At 52.6% G+C, this 23,342-nt stretch overlaps 1 protein-coding gene across 1 annotated transcript; it reads right to left on the reverse strand.

Annotated features, from left to right (window-relative positions):
- Positions 1–702: 702 nt before the first annotated feature.
- On the reverse strand, positions 703–23,132 carry Sdc1 (syndecan 1). Its single transcript, XM_028772213.1, has 5 exons — positions 22,806–23,132; positions 4,902–4,983; positions 3,568–4,055; positions 2,961–3,096; positions 703–2,753 (listed from the first exon to the last, which is right to left on the reverse strand). The coding sequence occupies exons 1-5, from the start codon at positions 22,869–22,871 to the stop codon at positions 2,584–2,586; spliced, it is 942 nt and encodes a 313-aa protein (XP_028628046.1). The 5' UTR covers positions 22,872–23,132; the 3' UTR covers positions 703–2,583.
- Between the last annotated feature and the right edge of the window lie 210 nt (positions 23,133–23,342).

Here is a 23,342-nt window from a genome sequence, read left to right on the forward strand (position 1 = left end):
AGCTTCCTGCCTAAGCCTTCCAAGTTGCTGGGATTACAGGCTCCTGTGTCACCAGGTCCAGCAACCAGTACTGGTTTTGGAGATTAAAGCATGGGAGGAGAGTGTCACCTGCTAAGCAAGCTGGAACCTGCAGCCCCTGCTGTATCAACAGGCAGATTGGTTCTTCTTGCTCTGCACCACCAAGGACATGCCAGATGTCATGTACCCAAGGCCAAATGAGGCTGAAGGGAGACATCTAGCTGTACCATAATTGGGGGGAGAGGCGGGGGGGGCGCTCCTTGTGGTGTTCTGTGCTTTTCCAACTTGCTGGTCTTTTGCTGCCATTTTCCCTCAATGTACAGACAATACTTGGAAGCCTGACACACCAGACTGTTTGCTAGTGAAAGGTTGAGAATTGCCCAATAAGCAAACAGAACAAAAGCAAATCCTGAAATTCAGTGTCAGCAGAATCCTCCTGACCCCAGGGAAAGGAACAGCCTAACTGGAATTGATGCTAGACACATAGAGGGCTGAACAGGTGCAAAGTTGGGAGTCCTGGGATATGTCAAGTCCAAAGTCCTGCCCTGGGGCCTGGGCAAGGATGGCAGGGACCATTGTTATTTGGTACCAAGCCAGAACACAGGCCAGTTAAGACTCCCATTCAAAAACCAGACAGAGTAGGACATGGCCAGCCCAAAAAGAGACTCCAGAAGCACACCAATGTGTCTGCTGTCCAAACGGACACGTACCGTTTATTGCAATTATATGAATGGGCCCAGCCTGAGGCTTGGACACTGTATCGCAAGCCCTCAGTTGAGTCCTGTCTCAGATCAGACCCCACCCCCACTCACCATCACATCCAGCCATCCGATCTGGCAATAAGTTCTGAGATGAGACACGGGGCACACAGGTCTTTTGTCTAGCTGAGCCACTGAGCAGCCTAGCCAGCAGCTGGAACATCATTGAACTAAGCAAGCAAGGAATTCTCAGAAGTGTCCCATCAAACATGAGGGAGGAAGGCTGCCCTAGGTGTCTGCTCTGCAAAGCAAGCTTAGTTCTAGTGACCCCAGGTCAAGATGTGCCAGAGTCCCAATTACTTAAACCACTTAGAAGAACAGACATCAGGTCCTGTTAAACCTTGGCTGAAACTATCAACTTCCAAAAGAAGTTTAGTCAAAAGAAAAACACAACAAAACAAAACAACAAATCAGAGGAACCCTGGATCCTACCCCTCGGAGGACTGGAGGCGTATAGCCTTGATCTAAGCTTCTCGGAGCTACCAGGGTTTGGGCAAAGGCTGGCTATGTCACCACCAGCCCAGAGAAGAAGCAGAAGCAGTAGAGTTCATAGGACTCCTTTATATTAAAGTTTATTACATCTGCAAAATCTACTGTACAGAACCCATTGGATTAAGTAGCGTTTTGCCAAAAGCAAAAGACTCTCACTCTTTGGGAAACATTTTTGACTCCAGCCTGGGGACAGGGCCACAGGAGCTGAAGGTGAACTTGGTTCTCAGTGGAGGAGCCAGTACCAGCCATACTCAGGATGTGTCTTGTCAACATCCAGGAGAAAGGGTGACCAGAGATGGTATCAAAGGCGGGAGAGTCTTGGGTACCCTTACCACCCCTCCCCCAAAACTCTAAAGTCTCCTCCCCTCCCCCCTAGACTGTGACCTAGGAATAAGTTCTCACACAGGCTCTTCCAATGTCACAGTGGCCTAGGCCAAGACTGTGGCCCTGAGTCCATGCACACAGGCATGACTGGTGAAGAGGTGGCTTCTCCATGGCATCCTGGACTAGCCAGCCTACTTATGGGCCACCAAAACTGGGGCAGCATACAGATAGTCCATACCCTGTTGCACGCATGAGCGACAAACTCAGAGACAACACACAAACTAAGCCTACGTTTTGGCGTCCGGATTTGGTTCTTCTAGGTTAAAAAAATGAAAACAAAAACAAAAAAAAAGTCTTATTAACCCCGATGTGGTCTCCCGAATGTAGATTAGGGAAGCGAGGTGAGGGACACCAGTCAACTGACTTGCCTTACCCCAGAAGTAAGGTCTGCTGGGGCTCGAACAGAGAAATTAGAGGAAATATGTGCAAAACCAAGTTGTCTAAAGTAGACCTCCCCACAATGAGAAGTGAATTCCAAGGAGCCCTGGACTCCATCCCCTACCACAGCACGGCCAACCCTAGCGGTCTCTATGGGTAAGTGCTATGGCGTGTCGGCCGAAGCCCCTCTCCTGTCCCCAGGATCCTCCAGCCACAATAGGCCAACTAGGTCCAAAGCAGTTGGGTCCCCTTTCTGTCCAGAGCTGAGTCTCCTCTATTTGGAGAAACCGAGTCAGAAGAGTGGACAGCAGGTGTAGCTGTGGTAGAAAGATCAGATGCAAGAAACCCTCTGCACCCAAGCTTCTAGGCAGAAGTCAAAAGAGAATGAATTCCCAGAACACCCTGGGACCACTCGGGCTGGAACAGCTGGAAGGGTCTGGGTGCAGAGGAGATGGCACAGCGGTGGGGAGGCCAGGGCTTGAAGTTTTTCACAGAAGAGGCAAGTGGGAGCCCAGTGAGTGGCAGGGGTTGTGGGGGAAGAACTATTTCCCCATCAGGCGTAGAACTCCTCTTGCTTGGTGGGTTTCTGGTAGGCACCGCCATTGGCTTGTTTGGGCTCCTCCAAGGAGTAGCTGCCTTCGTCCTTCTTCTTCATCCGGTACAGCATGAAAGCCACCAGGCACACAGCAAAGATGAGACCCACCAGGCCTCCAGCAATGACACCTAGGGAGTAGACAGAGGCAGGCTCAGATCAATGGCTATACGGAGTCAGTGGTAGTCTCACCCCAGACGGACAGCATGGATGGTGGCCTGCATTAGAGTCAACCCGCCTCCTTCCCTACCCTGTGGCTAAAGATGCTGCACCCCAGTAACCCAGGCTACCTCAGGGCTACAACCTGTCTCCTCCTACCCACTTGAAAGGAGACTTACCTCCCAGGACTTCCTTCCTGTCCAAAAGGCCCTGAGAAGCACCTGTGGCTCCTTCATCCACCGGGGGCTGATTCCGCAGGCCAGGCTCTACTGCAGACACAGCTGTGTTCTCCCCAGATGTTTCAAAGGTGAAGTCCTACAGAAGGGCAGGTAGGGATCAGGTCAGGCTGGAGCCACTGACACAATAGCAACCTGTAGCACTGCCATACCCTGTTGGGATTCCCCTGCCACCCTGTCAGACATACCCAACCTATCCCAGCATCTGTCATGGAATACAATCACATTTGGGACCCTGGCCAGCTGAGACACAGATACCACCTCCAGTGACACAAAGCACACATTCTTGAATGAAAACTCTCATGATGGTCTCAGACAGAAAATCCATCCTGGTGTAAGTTTAGGTGGCTAGCTCTTAAACGATATCTAAGGAGTTGCCCACCTACTGATCTTGTAATCAGTCTGTTTAGGGGAAGAGGAAGGTGGGACCCTGTCACCCATCATTGTAATGAGGACTACAATGTGAATTACAGGACAAAGGACACTGGGCAGCCAGGTGCCAGGCACTAGTGGCCACCCAAGAAATCCCAGGAAATACAAAGCCACTCACCTGCTCTCCAGAGCCCTCTCCTGGAGGAAGCTGATTGGTAGCTCCATCCTCGGCAACCTCTTTGATGACAGAAGGACCTCCATCCTCCACACTTGGCGGTTGGTGATGGTCAGGTTGGCCAGGTGCTGTGGGAGCCAGGGTCTCATGGAGGCCAGGCTGCACATCTCCATGGGGATGAGATGTGACAGATGTCTGGTCTGTGGTGACTCTGGCTGTTGAGACCCGTTGGGTGATCGGGAGCTGCGTGGTCTCCCTGTGCCCGGTGGTGACCTCCTTTTCCTTGTCCCGAGCAGTGAAGCCAGGCTCTGCTTCTACATGGAGCACAGGCTCTCCCTCCTCGGGCTTCTCTCCAGCTGGCAGGACGGAGGTGAAAGCAGCCTCGGCATCCCTGCTGGTGAGCTCTGGAGCTGTGGGCGTGGCTGTCAGGAGCCACACATCCCTCCAAGTGGAAGGCGTCTGCCGTGACAAAGTGATATCTGGCAAAGCACCTGCAGGGTCAGAAGTGGGGTTTGGGGTGTCAGGGTAGGAGAGGTCTTTAGGTGTCAAGCCTGACACGACTCATGCCTGAGTCCCACGGGTGAATGAGCCAAGGCTGAACTCACTTTGAAAATTAGGCCAGAAAAGATGCCCTTTGCAGGTTCACCTGCCTAGGAGTGGCCTGCACTCTGAACTGTGAGAAAGATCTCGGGAATCTGGGAAGGGATCCGGCTGTGAGTACAAGCCAAGACACCAGAGCTGATAGGACTAAAGCTCAGTACAAACACCTCTTCTACCTTCTTCCCCAAGGCCTAGACTCCCAAGAATACACGGCTGCATTTTACCTAAGTTCCAACCCTTTGCTCTGGCCCCCTTCCCACTGCTACCTCGATTTCCCTTCTGAGCTCTCTCCACTCTTCTGGGAGACCCCTCTGGCAAACTGCGGTTCACAGGATGATCCCCCCCCCCCCCCCCCAGAACTGGTAACGAGAGATGGAGGTGATGGCAAATCTATAGCCAACCGACTCTGTGCTTCCTGCAGCTCCTAGCAGCCTCTGGATCAAAGTCATTCCCATCTCACAGATGGAAACACTAAGGCTGGGTGGAGTCAAACTCCTCCAAGGGTTGACTCAAGTGGCTGCCCATGGCCTGCTGGAGCCACTTCACTTCTCTGGGGGTTTCCCTTAGCTGAGTGGCTTGCAGTTGGACACCATTCTTCCCTTTGGCACTGTCCTTCTGACTCCAATGGCTAAGGATGGGATTGGGGGCAAAAAGGGTGCTGCCTAAAAGCTGGGTGACACCCTGTTCACCACTCCAGCATGCTCTATGGCCATCTCAGTGTTCTGGGTCAGTCTTACCTGTGCCCGAGCCAGAGAAGTTGTCGGAGTCATCCCCAGAGCCATCCTGATCTTCAGGAGGCACATTTACAGCCACAATTTGCTGCAAAAAGATAAGAAAGGGGTATGAGATGAGTCTTAGTCAGTGCCCAGTATCCCTGGGTTCCCATCCTAGGCAGCTGAAAAGGCTCAACCAACCACTTCAGCCACACATGTAGGAAACCATTGCCTGTGGCCCTGGGGCTAACTCTGGGAGACCCCTGGTCCTCCTCATATTCTCAATGCTGTAACAACATAGTCTGGTTCAAGGTGGAGGCACAAGTGACAGGGACATCGTCCTAACCCCAGAGTGCTCCGACCAGTTAGGGAGCTTAACCAGTGTCCAGCTGAGCTAGACAATGGGGTGTGGGCATAGAAGTCTCAAATGTGAGAAGCAGAGCCAGGCCTGTCATGGAGGAACTATCTGTGCTGAAGCAGCTCTGTCCACACAGGGTGGTCCCAGGCCTTGTCCCAAGGCCTGTTGTGTCAGCCACAGGAAGGACTGTATCCTGTCCTTCTTAGTGAAGAAAGGACAGGGTACCCTTTGGCTAGGGACAGTGGACACAAATTCAACAAGGCTTCTGCATTAAGGAGGCTCTGCTGAAAGGGCAGTAGGCCTGGGATGGGCTCTCCTTGGCAACAGCAGCTGCAGGAATGCTGCCAGCCTTGCCTGCTCCAGCTCCAAGGGACTGCAGGTGGTGGAGTACAAATACAGTCCCAAAGGACTTGGACAGGGAAGGGGAGCATGGCTCCCAGCTAGGCAGGCTGTGTGAGGGGCAGAGCTGGGCTCATGGCTGCTCTCAGCACTAGTTCTAGGACAGCCAAGTACAGAAGGAAGACCCAGGTAAGCAAGTGACAGAGAGGGAAGATATGGGGCCCTGCCCAGCAATGAGACTACCCCAAGTAACCCAGCTCAGTGCAGACCATCTTACAAGCCCCCAGCACAGACCAGAACAAAGAATGAATTTTTAAAAACTATGTGTAACAGTTAGGAGGACTCACATGCCTTCAATACTACCACCCAGGAGGCAGACATAAAAGATTACAGATTGTATTTGAGGCCAGCCTCATCTACATATGGGTTCTGGGCTAGCCAGAGCTATAGAGAGAGACTTTGTCTCAACAAAAGAGAAAAAGTAGTACATGGTTCAGATAAAGGCTCCAGAGACTGCCTGACTTCTGAGTGGCAAGACCTCACTTACCAACTGAGTGGCCTTAGGGATGTCGTTATGCATCTTTTAGCCTCAGTTTTCCCATATGTAAAATGGTGCCAGCACTAACATCTGCACTACTAAACGGTCACAACATTTCTATACAATTAAAAAAAAACAAAAAAACAAAAAACAAAACACAAAACAAAAAAAACCATACAGCCTGGTAGGTAATGGAGGGTCATGTGCACAGAGGAGGATATGATCGAGACCAAATTTCAAGAGAAAAGGAGGCAGGAGGGAGCCAGCCCACCAGGAGCCTCTACAGAACATTCAGGGTGGCCTAGCTGAAGCTCACCGTGGTCCAGAATGCTTGGCCCAGGGACCCAGACACATCCCTATTGGCTTCACTCATCAGGGGAGTCAAGATTGGCTGAGGGACCCACAGAGGAAGGCTGCAGCTGTCTATGCTCCTTCTGTTACAAGGGCAGTTCTGCACATAGAGCAGCCACAGGCCGGAGGTACCAATGAACTTCCTTTACAAGTATGAAGCAAAAGCAAGCTCTTCTCCCCTGGGACAAACGTTTTGGGCCTCGACAGTCCCATCTGCAAGGACAGTTGGTTCACTGTGGCTTAACTCCAGAGAACAGTTACAGCCTGTCACTGCGCAGACCCAGTAGACGAGTGGTTCTCAACCTTCCTAATGCCCTGACCGTTTAATACAGCTCCTTGTGTGGTGGTGATTTCTGTGCCATTTCATAATTTTAATATTGCCACCGTTATGAGTCATAATGTAAATATAGAATATGTGGCCCCCACCCAAAAGGGTCGCGACCCACAGTAGACTCTCAAAGTTTGCTGGGGCCCTTCCACAGAGTAGTCAGATCCTGTCCCCTTACATCCTGTAGACGCTGTCCCAGGTGGTACTCCAGATTCCGGTGGTAGCCTTCCCTATGGCTGCCTCCTCCAGCGATGGGGAAGAGCACCCACTGGACAGTCCTCGAGCTCATAGCTCCGTCTTCATTCCAGGTCTCAACTCTATCACTTCCTAACCCACTGACTCCCTCCCTCCATGGGAAGGAAAGCGGGAGATGGGGTAAAGGTCCCAGATCCAGCTAGATCAGCCTGAGTCACACATTAGGAGTGCAGACCTAGTTCGATGTCGGGTAGCCAAGGCTGGAGTTCAAGCAAACACAGGGCGGCTAGCCTCTTCCCTCAAAAGTCAAAATTTCCCGAAAGGGAGGGCTTCTCTCAGAGTTAGAGAAGATTGGGTCTTCACAGAGAAGCAATTTGTTCCCCTGGTTTTGCTTAAGCTTATCCCTTTGTGATCTTGTTTACGCAACAAGCTTCTAGAACAAATCTCGGCTGGAACCAGTAAACCAGGTCCAGGGCAGGGAGAAGGGGGAGCCAACCCCCCTCCTACACCCCATACCTCCAACTCCTGCTAAGCAAAGAGAAGCAGCTCCCTGACTGCCCCACCTCCAACCTCAGCTGGGAACTTTCATGATGGCATCACAGGTAAGGAAAGGAAGAGACTTCAGCCCCAGAAGAGAAGAAATGGGGAGAGGGGATAGTTCCCTCTGAACCAGGGCTCCACAGGTCCCAGCTGAGGGAGTCTTTGATGCAGCCATCAGGTACTATTTAGAACCCTGTGTGTTCCTGAGGACTCACGGGGCCTTCTCAGTATCACTTCTGACCTGGGTCCTTCCAAGACCGTGTTGCCACAGCTTAGAGATGTCTAGGGAAAAGAAATGCCCATCGAGCTACCTACCTCCTGCCACTCAGGGAAGTAAAGGCAAGCCAGCCCTTTCACCTCCACAGGCCTGCTCAGCAAACAAATCAAGAATAGAGAACAGAGCGGTTGCGATAGTTCAGCAGGTGAAGGTCCTTGCCACAGACTGATCCTGGGACACAAGTGGAGCAAAGAAAAGATTCCCATAAAGTTTGCCTGACCTCCTCACGAGTCTGCTGTGGAACATGTGCAGCACACAGGTACAGGTATATATGGAGAGAGAGAGAGAGAGAGAGAGAGAGAGAGAGAGAGAGAGAGAGAGAGAGAGAGAGAGAGAGGAAACCTCATGGTAAAGATTTTCATGGTTTGTGCAATCAAACGCAGGACTACTTTCCCTCCTACTGAAGCACAGAGCCTGGAACCTGGCTGACTTGAACAGCCAAAGTTAGAAGCTTGGTTTACTTAGAAGGATCATAGAGGTAGATACATGGGGAGTGGACACAGGGTGAAAGACCAGTTGACACGTCTGCTTTGGACCTCCTCTGGGGCTAGAGAGACACACCCAAGGCAGGGGCCCAGTCCAGGACAAAGGGGGCACAGGCCTCAGACTTCCCTACAGCTGAAGATAATTTTCACCACTCTTTGGTTCCTACACTTCCCTTGCAGCTCCTCAGGTCCTGCTGAGGTTAGCATCTCTACTAGATAAGAAACAGCCCTTCCCAGGGTGAAGGACCTACACAAGGCCATCAGCCAACAAGTGTCCTCACACTGCAGTACATCCACTCCCCGGGCCTAAGGACCACCTCCCCTGGCTGAGACCATCTGTTTCAAGGGAAAATGGCCTCAGTGTCTTGACCATAGTTTCAGCACCAGGAAGCAAAATGAGTGCTTAGCCCTGCCTAGCTGCCCAGCTGGGTACCAGGCACACACTTGGAAGAGATAGAAGCAGCAGGACATGGTACAGGAGAGTTCACCTCTAGCTGCAAGCCAGCGAAAAGAACTTGTTTGGAGCTGTGGGCAGAGGGCTGGCTGGGATACTTAAAGGCAGCCTGGAGCCACTTCCTGCCAGCTCCCACATACACTGACTGTAAGGAAGGCCACCCTCTGTGGTAGTCACTGCAATCTGATGGAGCCCCATGTCCTGGCTGCCTGAGGCTGAGGGTGGTCTGTAACCCAGCACTTCATCGCGATATTCTGAGTATGAAGACACTTCAGCTGTGTCACAAAAAAATCATGATACCAAGGGGATGTGTCTGATGGGTTCCTGGATTACAAGCTTCTCAGAGAGAATGCCATCTGCTCCATACCCTGAGAGTCTGCAGCCCCTGGGTACAGAGACCTGTGGCTTCCCATCAGAACCCGAAGATATTATCATGTTACCCGCTGTGCAACTTTGGTGGTATCTAAGTTACACAGCCCTTAAAAAGCTTTACTGATTCCAAGGGGCTGTCTACTTTTTATTTGCAGGGTAAAGCATACACCTCCAAGCCTGACAACCTGGATTTGATCCCCAGGACCCACATGATAGGAGAGAACTGACTTCCTGAAGTTGTCCTATGACCTCCACAAGTGTGTCCACACAAGTAGACACAAATACACATACATATGAAATAACATGTAATAAAAGATAAAAAAAATTAAGGTCACAGAATTTCGATACTAAATGGATTCCTTCATTCAAAACTCAGGACTCATCACCTGGAATCTTGGAGGTTGGAGCAAGGTAAGAAATAGCCTGGTGTTGACCCTAACAGATCTCAGAGCACGGACATACCCAGTGCCCCATTCCAGGGGCTTCCAGAAGGAGAAATCTCAGAGACTGGGGTATGAAGTCTCTAATGTAGGCAGTGCTGGGAACTTCACTTGTGGAGTGGGAAAGAGAGGCAAACCTGTGGGTTGTCTGCACTGCCTGGTGCCATAACAGAACCCCCGGCTTCTGTGGGTGGAAGCCGAGTCATTAAATCAACAAGTCCCATTAGTCACAACATCCAGTGACAAAGAGCTGCTGTTATCAAAGGAGCTGGGTCACAGCCATTCCCAAGCAGCCTGGATCCCAGCTAGTTGGGGGGTGGGGGGTAGGGAGGTGCCCACACCTGTTCCAGGAGCCCAGGCTTCCGTCATATGGTCTGTCTACTCAGCATGCTACACTGGGAAAATGCAAGGATGCACCCGCACCCCCACAGTCATGACAGGAAAAAAACCCATCACTCTTCTCCATTCTATAGCAAATACCCAGGGGGTTTCAAGCAGGTTCACAGTATGCAAGAGATCTACCTCTACCCTAGTGTCTTGGTCAGACCTGTCAATCTAAGGACTATGGGCTACTCCTTTCATCCCTAGAATCCACAATTCTGGGGTACTAAGGGCTCTAAGCTACAGAACTCACCTCCCTCTGTACAACTGGACATATGACCTGAGCATGACATCCAAACTGTCATCTGCATCCAAGGACCCCAAGAACTATCACAATGTCAAACAACACTTCCTCCTCAGAGGCTGCTGTACTTTGGAAGCAGTCACCTGAGGAGGAAAGGCTCCTCTCAGAGGAGTCTTTTCCTGCAGTGGCCAGGAACTTGGGAAGTCCAGACCTCTTCTGTACCCTGACTGAATCTTGTATTCAAAGTCAAGGCACTAAGTAGCAAGAGAGCTCTGTAAGCCAGTGCCAGGAGCAAAGCATCCTGGGAAGGCTCTAGATCAGTCTTTATTTCCAATGTCTTCCCTCTTAGCAGACAAACACCACGGTACCAGGATGGCCTGCATCACCATGGAGCTGAGGGAACATTCAAGCTTCCAAAGGCCCCCAAAGCCACCAAGGAAAGCAAGAACTCCTTCTGCCAGGGCCCGCCAGAAACAACCTTGTTTTCCCAAGTAGCTGGCTTCCCAGTCCAGAGCCTTCACACTAGCTGCCCCACTGTGTAGCCTGATGCTGACACTATTGAGCTACCCCAGGAGGCCCCAAAGGTGGGCCTCCAGGGCAACTGTTCTACAAGGTGCAAGGAGGGTTAGGATGGACAGGAGAGAATATGGCTAAAACCTACTCATATCCTGGTAGCTCTCGGCTTGTATCCTGTGTCCTATAGCCTGGGGTCCTGACTGCTCTATTTCCCATAATCACCTTTTCCTCCAGTCCTAGCTGAAATGCCGGGTGAGTTTTCCCGAAGCCTCTCCAACGAGGCTCTCTGGGACAATACCAGATCTAGCTCAACTACTCCTACGCTGGGTGTCTGGGCAGCTCCCTGTGTGTCTCTGTACCCATTGTGCTGACGGGGAATGAGGTAGCCTGTGAGGATAATCCTGCATTCTTTTATGGCTGGATAGTGTGTGCTAATAGGTGACCAGAGATTCATGCTGAGGTGATATCCAACTCCTCACTTCCCTCCCAGGGAGCTGAGAAACTGTAAGGAGGCCTCAAGACCCAGAAACCTCTTCCTAAAGCCACCTCCAGAAGGGAGGGCCCTCATTGGTGCCTTCAGGCAACACCCAAATTTCCAGCTGACAGGCACCATGATTTATCAACTTTCTCTCTCTCCACCAAGAATCAAGCTGGGACCTGCGGAGAAGTGACTGGTGACCCAGCAGGGAGTGAACCAGAGGCCCAACCCAGGGTGGGGCTGAGGTGAGGACAAGGCAGGTAAAGAGGACTGTTAGCTGCCTAGCTGGGGAGCACAGGAACCCAAACACCTCCAAGGCCCAGACCCTAACAGCACTTCCTCTGAGGAGAATTTCCCAAAATCCCCTGGGAGCACATAGCTCGCCCACTTCCCCCCTTCATCGATTCCCACTGCTGCTCCACGTTCCCTGTGCGTCTTGGGGAATTCTTGGGAATGGGCTGAGTGGAAAGACAGTCTCCTTACTTGGATTTAATAACTGTTTTTCGTCAGCATTCCCTGTTAGTTTAATACCAGATGGCAAACCAAGGCCAATGCCAGAGCCAAGTCAGCCAGCACCAGCAAATCAGCCTGCACCATTCCTCCAGTCCATACCCACCACAGGTCAGTGTCCCATGAGTACCCAGATGCCCACACCTCCTGGTGGGGATGGCACCTCCCCTGCAACCCACATGCCAGGACTAGTCTCTGAGCAGGCTCAGCTGAGAGCTGGGTGTGGAGCTGGAAGACCAGTTCCTTGGAAGCTCCACCTGCCAGAACCCAGCCAGGACAGGCAGGGCGGGCTCACAGGCAGTGTGGAGCAAGGGCACTTGGCCCTGGCCCAGCCTCAGCCTCTCACTAGGCACTGCTCCTGGAGGGAACCAGATAGGACCGATTCCCTCAGATCTGCCAGTCACCTCTCTTCAAATCCCTTGGGCCTGACCAGCCTGATGTACCACAGGAAAATGAGAAGACCCGATATAGTGAAAAGATGTCTTATAATTTGGACTGTTTCTTGGAACAAACTTTCAAGAGACAACCAGATACAGCGACTGAAACAAAGGGCAGCAAAGCATTACGGGTCAGATGACTGCTGGAGATGCCCAGAATCAGGGTGTCTCTGGGAAGTAGCTTGTGAAGATGGAAGGGACAGAAAGCTATTCTTATATTGTCCACCTGACCCCCACCATGCCGACCCCACGCTATCCTAAAGAGAGGTGAAGGGTCTCCTCAGTATCTTTTTGGTACATCTTGCTGGTCAGAGCCAAGGATCTTGAAGAGAGGTAGCTGCCAAGTCTGGGAGTTATAGAACCTGTCTAGAGCAGTATAGGGACCCCACCATTCTCACTTCTGAGATGCAAATTCCCAGTCTGCCAGTACCCCCCAAAACTGCCACCCAGCTGATTCTAGACTCAGGAGGGCATGGGGACCTGACACCTGTGACACATAGACTTCTCATGGCCACTCTGCCCCAGAACTGGCTAAATAAAGGATCTTCAAGTTTCACTGAAGCAGAAACTACAGCTTTCGACACCTGCACCAGCCAGGGCTTCAGTTGGGACACGGCTCGAACTCTGATCACCAAATCTCTCTTCTTAGTGTCCCAGCGGTTACACAATACCCTTTAGAAAATTAAAATGCCCGTGGGAGGGGCTAAAGTCAATCACATTATAGCATAAATCTGCTTCCTAAGGGGGAGGGACTAATTCTAGAACTGGGGGCCCTTAAGTTGGGCAGGGGCTACAACAGATGGGAAATATTATAAAGGGGCTAGAAGATACAAAGAGAAAATTTCTTCAACCTCTGTCAGAATGCAGGTGACAATAATACCACCCTCACACCCATCCCCAGGAAATTCACCTTGAACTATAAGATGCCTGTACATCTTGAAAAGTCACTGAGGCCACTGGGAAACAAACAGAAAGCAGAGCATGCTGGGAGTGGTCCCACAGCAGGGTGAGCTAGCCCAGGGTGTCAGGTGGGCTAGCCTGAGGTGTCAGAGGAGTTTCTGAAAAGGTGGGTGGGTTCTCAGTTCCTGGAGTGACTCCAGCCCACACAGGAACAAACCAGCCCAGGCCCTTTCTCTGACATCTCACAGCCTAGATAGACTGGAGGCCTGCATAACTCCACTGCTTTTAGAATTGACACAGAGGTGGCTTAAGGGGAAAAACAGGGGGCAGGGCCCAGCAGTCTAGGTCCTGGGCCAGCAGTGCGTGGGAGAACCTAAGGGCCTGACCCAGGCTGTAGGGACACTGGAAGCATAGAAACGGGTCTAGACCTTAGGAAATCAGCCATCCCAGCCACTACATGTTGAGTAATGCACCAGGTACCGGTCAGAGCACTTTCCCTGTATTAGCTAACCTATCTTTAAAACCATTTTCAGACCGTAGCGCCCTATCCATCCTGCAGATGTAGAAATTGAGACAAAGGGGACAGTTACTTGTTTAAGGGCACATATCCATCAGAGTAGAGAGAGGCCAGGCAGGTTTGCTCTGCCAGACCCCAGCCGCCATCACAGTCCCCTCCAGAGCTCACACTCCCCAGAAGAGCAGCCTTCCGTGGCACCGAGTGGGTCAGGGCAGAGGCCCACACCCACCTTGCACTCTGACCTAGCTAAGTTGGTTCTCTACAGAGAACCTGCTTCCTCTCAGGGTAACCTTTAGTCAGAAGCTCCAGGCACAGGCCACGGTGCCCGACAACTGAAACCCTGCTCTCCTGAGCGCCCACCCAGGTGCCCGGGTGTCTAGTTTTCCCATTTGCCAGCCCAGCCCATACAGCTCAGGCCGGGATCTAGCTTCATATAGAGGCTCAGTGGAGAAGAATGCCTGCCAGGAAAGGCTTGGACTTCTGAGGAAGGGCAAAAGGCATGTTTGTAGACTCTATGACATCAACACCACAGGGGCAAGACCAGAAGGGCCATTCACATGAAGACTCTGTACCCTCTCCTCAGGCACCGTCACTGGGGGTGCTGCATACAGCAAGCCATGTTAGTACTCTTAGAGACTCGCTCCAGTCAAGGAGGGAACCCTGACCGCTCCACATACTACTTCATTAATCTTTTTTTAAAGCCTTTCTAGGCAAGATACGAGGAACCCCATTTCACAGGTGAGGAAACTGAGGCTTAGAAGTAAAAAGTTATGTGCAAAATTACATAAGAACCAATAAAGCCAACATGTGGTCCAGGTGGGCCAGCAGGGTACGCTGCTGTGTTTTTCTCTAGCCTAATCTGGGTTTAGATCAGCCAAGATGAACTAGCCAGCTAATATGCTAGGAGACCCTTACTCAAGCCCTGAAGATTTGAGTTAGCTTGGACTCCCAGAGGTAGGCTGATTCAGGCTTCTATGAAAAGATAGGTGGCTAGTGTGCCCAGCCTGTCCTGTCTCGATGTTCATGGACAGCATCTCAGGACCACTTCTAGGAATCTACAGTCCAGGCCTGCCTCCTCCTGGGGGTGGGAGAACAGAAGGAACACCATGCCCATTTGGAATGGCCAGATCCCCTTCAGCATGACTTTGGAGCACGCAAGAGCAGGGAGGTAGGACAGAACCCAGAGACTACAGCAGCCTACGGACCACCGCCTACAGACCAAGCGTAGGGGCCAGAAGCAAGGGCTCCATTCCTCCCCAATGTGCCATTCTGGGAGAGATGTGATCCCAACGCTGTACCCTCAACACACCCCCTCAGCTTCCTCTGGAAGAAGCTGGAATGATGTTGGCCTCCACAATGGTCTCAGTGGCTCCACAGATGCTCTACAGCTGGGGCCCTGCAAGCCCAAACCTGACCCCCATATCCACCGGAACTCTCTCAGGAGAGGGGATCTCCAAGGCCTGGTTACTTCTGGGTCAGCAGAGACAGTGAGAGTTGCTGCAGAGGCTACCAGAGTTACTGTTACTCTGTGCCCCTCTTATCCGATCAGGTCCCCAAGCAGTGAACTCCCAGGAGCATCCTTAGCCACCTCTGGTATGGCAGCCAAGGGCCAGCATATGCTGGATGCCACAGGTAGATACCAGCTCCCTCAGGTCTATCCTGGAGATGGGGGACTCTCACTCTACCCACCCACTCTAGGTCCAGCGTCAGTATCCTGCCAGTTCTGGGTTCCTTCTCACCTGGCCAGCCCAACGGCTATAGGTGGGCAGACCCAAGCATCATCAGGCCAGGCTGCTGGCCTTATGTGAGAACGATAGTGTGCCAGAAGAGTGCCTCTGTGGACACAGAGCGAGCTATGATAGAGCCCAAATGAAGTAAGAGTAGGGGTTTTCCTCCCTGTCATTGTACCGGAAGGGTTCACTTATCACCATCCTTGGAGATGGGGTGTTGGGGACAGTGCCCAGGAGATAGAGGTACCTGGCCCTCTTCTACTTCCTAATGTCCACCCTACCTGTGGGACCTTTCCAAGTACTCCCCATACCCAGGAAGTCTAAAGCATCAAAGAAGCCTGCTTTGCAGTCTAGGCTCCTGACTGGATTCTATGGTTTTGCAGAATCTGAGATAAACCCCTCCAGCTGGCAGGGAAGACACAGGTGGGGGCTGAGACACTACTGTCTTTCACCGTCACTGTCTCTGGCCTAGCTTCGGAGGCCTACTCCATGGATGGGCACTCTCCCTTGGTGCATTTCCTGCACCCCCCAGCAGGGGCTCTAGGCAGGTTGGCACCTAAGACAGATTCCTCCTGAGACACCCACAAGTCCCCATGACACAGCCAGGACAGGTCATGAACACCTGAAGTCTTGAGCTCCTCTTTCCTCCCAGCAACCCCCCCATCCCCAGGCCTGTCTTGTCTCACTGCCCTACCTCATACCAGTGGGCACCAATGGTTCAGGGTAGGTTGGGTGAGCCTCCAGGGAGGACTCATGGGGCCTGGCATCGTGACTCAGCTGATGAGCACAGCGATAAACACGCCCACCTGCCCACTGCCCCAACCTGCCCGGCACTGCTTTTATTCCTGCTGCTGAGCGGACCTTGGGGAGGGTGCCAGGATGCCTGGGTGTGGGTGCAGAGAACATCACCTGGCCTCCACCCCCAGCCTGACCTTGCCCAGAGGCCTCATCCAGCCTGGTTCCCACAAGGAATGCCAAGGGCACTGATCTGAAAACCTGCCCCACCCCCACCTCCAGAGTGGTCTATTCTGAGACCCCTGGAGCAGTCAGTTCTCCCTGCTGAGTCTCCAGAAGGAATAAAGAGAAACCAAAAGAGGCTTGGGAAGCCCTGCAGGGTTACCTTCACTATCCCAGGACTAGGTCTCTCTGCCAGCATAAGACTTTTAGAAAATGGAGGCCCCTGGGCAGATTTCACAGGCCCAGAGGACCAACTACTTACCTGGGCCACAAGAAGTCGGGGACAAAGCTAAGACAAAAGAAAGAATAATTTCTGTATGAGTCTAAGGTCAGGATACAAAGAGCATCAGACCTGTAGTTAAGAAGGGGAAAGACATCAAGAGAGGGAGGGAGCTGCAAATAACAAGTGACCTGGTTTTCCAGATGCTACCACTGCTGCAGAACTCAAGGGGCAGCCTGGTGGGGGCGAGATCGCCAGGGCTATGAAGGCTGAAGCCAGCAGGACCTCAGGCCCTGAGCATGTCTGTGTGCCTGAGTGCACACACGGTTGCAGGCCCCAGGTGAGTCACTGGGCAGAACTTTTCCCAGGGCTGGAGGCCAGAGGAACATATCCTCTCTATATAATTAGGCAGCCCACAAAGCCATAAACAGTAGGAGATGGGAGACCCTTGAGAGGCTCCCCAGGGAGCCACCTCTGGAGGCCTCCAAGTTCCAGAGTCAGCAGGAAAGATCCCTGGGCAAATCTCTAAAAGGTGAGCTAGACCGCCCCCACCACCACCACACCCACATGTCAATGGTCCAGAGATTTCCTACTGAGTTCTCCCTAAGTCCTGCTAAACTTGCCTCCACTTGCAGGCTTCACCAGACCTCCTGACTCTCCAAACACACAGCATATGCCAGGTGGCAGGATGTCCTTCCTCTAGTACCCACCCCTTGTCAGGGAAGCTCTTGCAGAGCAGGCAACAGTATCCTACACAGACAAAGCTAGCCATCCCAGAGCCTGCTGTGCAGGGACCTCCAGTGTCCTTCTGGAGTTGAAATGGCACCAAGTTCAGGGTCTCACTCCAAGGACCTAGTCTTATAGTCTGTACCTAAAGCCACCTGCTTATGGTAAAAGACAAGCAAATGCCCATGCACTTTAGGACATTCCTGTCATACTCGACAGAAGGTTCTAGAAGGTTCATTCCCACCTAAAACCCAGTCTTTCCTTGAATAACCAGTAGGGATATGACACCATGCTGACTCTGCTCCAGGGCACAACATCCTGGAGATGAAAATACTTTCTACGGACTTCCTGTTCTAATATCTTCCCTCTGCACACAGTAAGGCAGGCTCTCAGGGGGGAATTTTAAAACCCAACACTTCAAAACCAGATTGGAAAAAAAAGAAAGAAAGAAAGAGAGGGGGAAAGAAAGAAAGAAAGAAAGAAAGGAAGGCAATTAGGAAACAGTATGTTCTGTGTGCTTTGGGACTAGAAATAATTTAATGTCCAAAATGTCCCCCTAGCAGACCCTTGCATTGGAAAGAGCCAGGGGAGACCACAACATAGAAGCCAGGAGTCTTGGATCCCAAGCTACCCACTTGTGGCCATGAAACCCACCTCCCAGGGCTTACAAAGGCTCTACTACATCTATAAGTTTGTTCCCCAAGCTCAAGATAAAAGACAGTATAAGCTGGGTACTGCGTGGGGGTTGGGGTTGGGGGGAACAGGCACCACCCAAGACAGATTCCTCAGCATGCAGTTAATAGCTTGCGAACTTTATCTAGCCCCAGATGCCCACTGTCAGGTCCATACTGCTGTCAACTGAGCTCAAACTTTCTATGAAGAGCTCTTATCTATACCCAAGTAACCATCAGGTACACACAGACACAGCCTAGGGTGTTGCCCAATACTCAGGGTTTACCCAAAGGCACAGTGTAGGCCGCAGCCCAGCTAAAACAACCACTCCATGCAAAATGCTCACAGCCAGGAGTGTCCAAGTAAGATTTACAAACTCCAGCGAAGGCCTCACTGGATTCAGCCAGCCCCTCTGTGGGCAGGTCTTCTTGGTGGTAGTAGACATCTGACAACTCTACAGTGTATTCACACCATATACATAAACAGATGTGAGCATGAGAGCACGCAGGTGAGTGCGTGTGCATGCATGAGTGCACATACACACACTCAAAAGATGAGGCAATGATATATACTATAGAGGCTTAGGAGGAAAAGCTAAGCAGGACTGTAAGAAAAGTACCAAGCCCCCACTCCCTCAACACACACAGAACAGGCACTCCATAAAAGTCAACCCTAACTCTCATCAACAGCGAACTCTCCCCCGGCACTTTCATTACAAAGCACTTTTGTGCCATCTCTTATGAAATTAATATGCAAATGACAGAATGTGGGCAGAAAGAACAGGTATGGTGATATCTGCTCTACAGATGGGGACACGTGGAGTTAGAAGTGAGTCACAGTAAATCAGTGGCAGAGCCGAGCTTCAGAATGAGGCTCTGTCTGATCCAATGCGGTTTCTAACCTGCTGTTCCTAAGTATGGGCGCTAGGTTAAATAGAACACAACTAAAGCGTACACTGAAGAGATGGTGAAAGGACCAAACCCAAGAGGAGCAGAGTAAGGATTAGGATCAAGAGTTTAGTCACACATGGTGGCTCGAGTCTGTCATTTCAGCATTTTGGAAGTTGAGACAGGAGAATTGCTAAGAGTTCAAGGACAGGCTAGGCTACTGAGTGAGGATCAGTCTCAAAACAAAAACAACAGCCTTCCATTATTGATACAGAGAGCTGAGCTAGCCTTGTTAGTCCAGGGCAGCTGGAGCCGATAAGTCACCAACGAGGAGAAACTGCCGACCGAGAACTCAAGCTCATGGGAACTCAAGCTCCCCTGTGCTTCTTGGACTTGTGTGCATCTCACACTGAGGGAGTTCTCCACCTGGCCAATGCCTCTGCATCACTCTAGGACCAGGACAGTGGGGTTGGCAGCACCCTTTCCTCCATTCTACCCTGCCCCTTACACACACACACACACACTCTGAAGCGGTCTCAACAGAGATTCCCGAGGGACATCAGATTCACACAGCCTGAGAGAGCTACTCAAAGGTGAGACCTTTGTGTTTGTAAGAATTATAACCAATCTGATTTGTTTTTATCTGATAACGAAAATAAATTAGAACTAAACAGAAAAGCTGCCACGCTTGGGCACACCAGTCACTCTGGCTACCAGAGACTGAGAAGGAAAAGAGAAGCTCAGAATTGAAAACACCAGGCACTGGGACACAGTGCTCTTCAGAGCCACCAAGAACTGGGAGACTACTTGACCTAGTGCCACTGGAGGAGGAGGGCCCAGCATCAGGAGGGAATAAATACACCTAGCATCTTATTGTTGAGGAGAACAGAAAGGAGATGAGGGTTTCAGGATCCTGCTCAAAGTAAGACTATTTTGTAAAAGTGGGGCACTTCTGGTGGTGCACACCTTTAGGCCCAGCCCTGAAAGTTAGAGGGAGGTGGATCTCTTTGAGTTTGAACCCAGCCTGGTCTACATATTGAGTTCCAGGGCAGCCAGGGCTGCCACACAGAAGCCCTGTCTCAAAAAAAAAAAAAAAAACCTTTATAAGGGGGTGATTTTTAACTCACAGAAAAAAAGTGTGGCTACAACGATTCATTCTCAAAGGACTTCAGGAATCAAAAATTTTGGTGCAGCGAGGGGGGAGGGGGGATATAGAAAGTACTGAAAAAAAAAAAAAAAAACCTCAAGCTTTCCCATCATTCTTTCCAGTCCCTTCTCTCTACCAATGTGTATTAATGAGGTTTTATTGGGGCCCATCAAGAGCCACAGGTAGGTTACAACCAGCTCCACCCTCCCCAGAGAGCTGAAGCCAGCAGTGACATCATGCGAGCCCAGGCCTCCACTCCCTCCCATTCTGCCAGACCTCAGGGGAACTGTCTCTACTAGTCCAAATGATTACGTTAAGGGAGAGAGAAAAAAAAGGGAACAAATAGCAAGCCACTATTGCAGAGCAAATAACCATTTCTCCTATTCTATATAGGAAAAACAAAAGACCAGGGGACACACACACTGAGGGACACTTTAGACAAACCTGTTTCAGTCTCTGGGGAGTAGTTGCTAGCAGCCTCCCCTTGCCCATTCAAAGGCAGGCACCCAACGACACTCCCTATCTCTCTGGTCCCCAGAGCTGTTCTGACCTGCTTCCCACAGGAGCTTAGGGAGCCCTGAGAAGGGGGCCAGCTCTCTGGTAACTTGTGGGAATGTGCTCCCATTTTAAGTAAATCCCAGCTGCCTTCATTTTTCAGGAAAAGGGGAAGCTCTGAATATGTTCTCACTCTTATGCACCCACTTTTAACCAAATGTGGGTTTTTTGTTTGTTTGTTTTTGCTGGAAGAGAGAAAACAAACCAAATTTAATAAAGAATACAGCAAAAAAAATGAACACTCTTGCCTCCTAAGTGGGAGTCTGGTCCCAAAGCCCAGGCAGTGACCTGGCTCATCTCAACTTCCTCTAGGAAGTCTTTCCAGGACTGTAGGTCCCTACCACTGAGACAACTCTACTTCCTAGACCTTGGGTCTCCCTAGAGGGTCCAACCTCCCAGGCCAGCACACAGGAAGTTCCCGGAAACACAGTCCATAAAGAATCACCACCTCCAGTTAGCTACTCAGTATTATTAATGAGTGCTTGAGGAGCCTAGGTCACAGGAATATCTGCCTCTCTAAAGATACCAGGAAAGAGCTCACCATCTCTCCAGATCCTGCCTGGAAAGAAATTCAGTCCTGCATCTGTTCTGCCCCAGTGAGGCCTCGTGTTGGGCCTGGAGAATAGAGCGGAGGTAATGCCAGGCAGGCCAGGGAGCCGTGCCAAGTGGCTCCACTTTCTTCTCCACAGTGGTAACTGTGATTCCAAGCATAATCTGAGTCCCACAGAAACCACAACCCTCAAGAACTATTTCTTAAACCTTAAAGCCAGGAGTGCACCAGAGTCTCACTTCGGAATTCATATCCCCGTCCCCACACAACCCCAACTCATGGGTAATGCCAGTATGGAGGTCCTCTCTTGAGCTCCAGAGTGATGGAGAGCACAAGCCACCTGGGAAGGAGCGACGGCAATGCCCATTAGCAGTGACTGGGGACATGTCCAGGTGCCACTTTATTTGTACACGACCTCGGTATCTACCGGCGCTCAACTCTCCTTCCCTGTGCACGTGTCTGCCTTGGCCAGGACTATCGAAGTTAAGCAGACCAGATGTGGCGGTGGGAGACTGCCACTTCCGGAAGGGATAAAGCCTGAGGCTCCGCACCTCGCCTCTGCCTCCCAGGGGTTGGGCAAAGCCGCCAGTGGAAAGGACCCCCGGGACTTCACAGCGGGTGCGGGGGCTAGGGGCGTGGACACCCGGAGGGCAGCGCTGACACCTGGCGGCGACCCAGGACCCGGCCCACGTCAAGGACCGGCGCTGCGGGGCGGTTCCCAGGGAAGGGTTACAGGGGCCGAGAACAAAGCGCCCCCGTTGGGGAAGGCGGGCTAGCGGACGGCGGCTGGGGCGGGAGAGCACTTTCTGGGGTACCCTCGACAAGCTCTTTGTCGGTCAAGTCGCTGATTAGAGAGACCGACCCCAGCCAAAGGTGGATGGCTGCATCCTACCCAGAAGCCTCCCCCCACCAGTCGCCACCTCCACGTTCGTCCCTCTTTCCCCGCGGCCCTACTGGGCGGGCCAAGGGACCCGCCTTCCCTACGCGCGGCTTCAGCACAAAGCCGAGTCGGGGGAGGGGAAGAGCCGTACCGGGGTCCACTCGCGGGGAGGGTCCCCCGCGCGGGCCATGCGGAGGAGGCCCTCCGGGGGGCAGCACAACTTCAGTGACCCCAAAGTTGGGTTCTTAGGGTATTTAGCGTTGTGAAGCCAACTTCCCGGAACCTTCGGCTGCCAGCTCGGCCCGGCTCACCTGGGACAGCCAGAGAAAAACCCATGGTCCCCGAGCCACCCTCTCGTGTCCCACGAGCAACCTTAATCCTGGCTCTCCGGCTACCCCGCACGTCAGCCCCCTCCCGTTCCCGCGCCGGCTCCGCTGCGCCCAAACTTGCCCCGGTGGAAAGGAACGGGCGTCCGGGCTCCGCGGCGCTGGGGGTGCAGCCTACAGTCTGGTTTGAATTAGGGTCTATGGAAAAGGCGTTGTGGCCATGGCCACTGCATCCCTCCGGGACACTGGCGGAGGCCAGGCCGTTGAGATGGCCAGCAAGACAGCAACGGGAGAGAGCAACTCCAGGCGCCGCCTAAGGCCGGCGGACTCAGACCCATGTGGAGTCGTTTTACTTAATTGAGAGCGGGGAACCAATGGAGGTTCCACTCTGCGGGACGCCTGGACCACGAGTTGTGGGACCCTCGTGGCACCCACGGACCGTGGAGGAATTGGGACAGGAGTCCTCATTTAAGGGATCACCATCCCTGGATCCGCCAGGCAGCGCGGGAAGAAGTCCCCGCTCCCCTCCCCCTCCACGTGCTGCCGCCTGCATGGCATCGGCTAGTGGCGAGTCCCGGCTTCCCGCCGCCTTCCAGCCCTGCCCCGGGCCACACTCACCGGGAGGGCAGGCTGCAGGCGCAGCGCCAGCGCGCAGAGCCAGAGCCAGAGCGCCGCACGTCTCATGCTGCCCGGACCGGCGGCGGGAGCTCGGCGGGCTACGTGGGTCGAAGTTGCCGGTTGCACGGAGCTCCGGGCCGGCTCTGCTGATTGCTCTGCGCTTTGCTGTCCCGGACTCCTGCCCTGCGCGCTGCTGTCCCGAGCGAGGGCTGCAGGTTCCGCCGGCTGGAGTCTGCTCCCGACTGCCAGATTCCTTCCTCTGCGCCAGGCTCTGTCTCCTCTGGCCCGCACCTCTCCCGCCGAGCTCCGCCTTATAATAAACCCACAGGCTCTTTGCCGTTGCAAAACTAGCCGCCCACCCCCAGCTCCGCGGGCCTGGGAGTCCCAATCCCCACCCCTCGGGTCCCGCCCTCTGGGGTGCCCCGCCCCTTGGAGCGCCCCACCCCCGGGATCCAGCCACACCCCCTTCCACGCCTCCTAGGATCGAAGCCCACCCCACTCTTCAGCTCCTGCAGGTCTGAGCCCCACCTTCCACCC

Source organism: Grammomys surdaster, unplaced genomic scaffold, assembly GCF_004785775.1.
Source record: "Grammomys surdaster isolate TR1022 unplaced genomic scaffold, NIH_TR_1.0 212, whole genome shotgun sequence".
NCBI lineage: Eukaryota > Metazoa > Chordata > Mammalia > Rodentia > Muridae > Grammomys > Grammomys surdaster.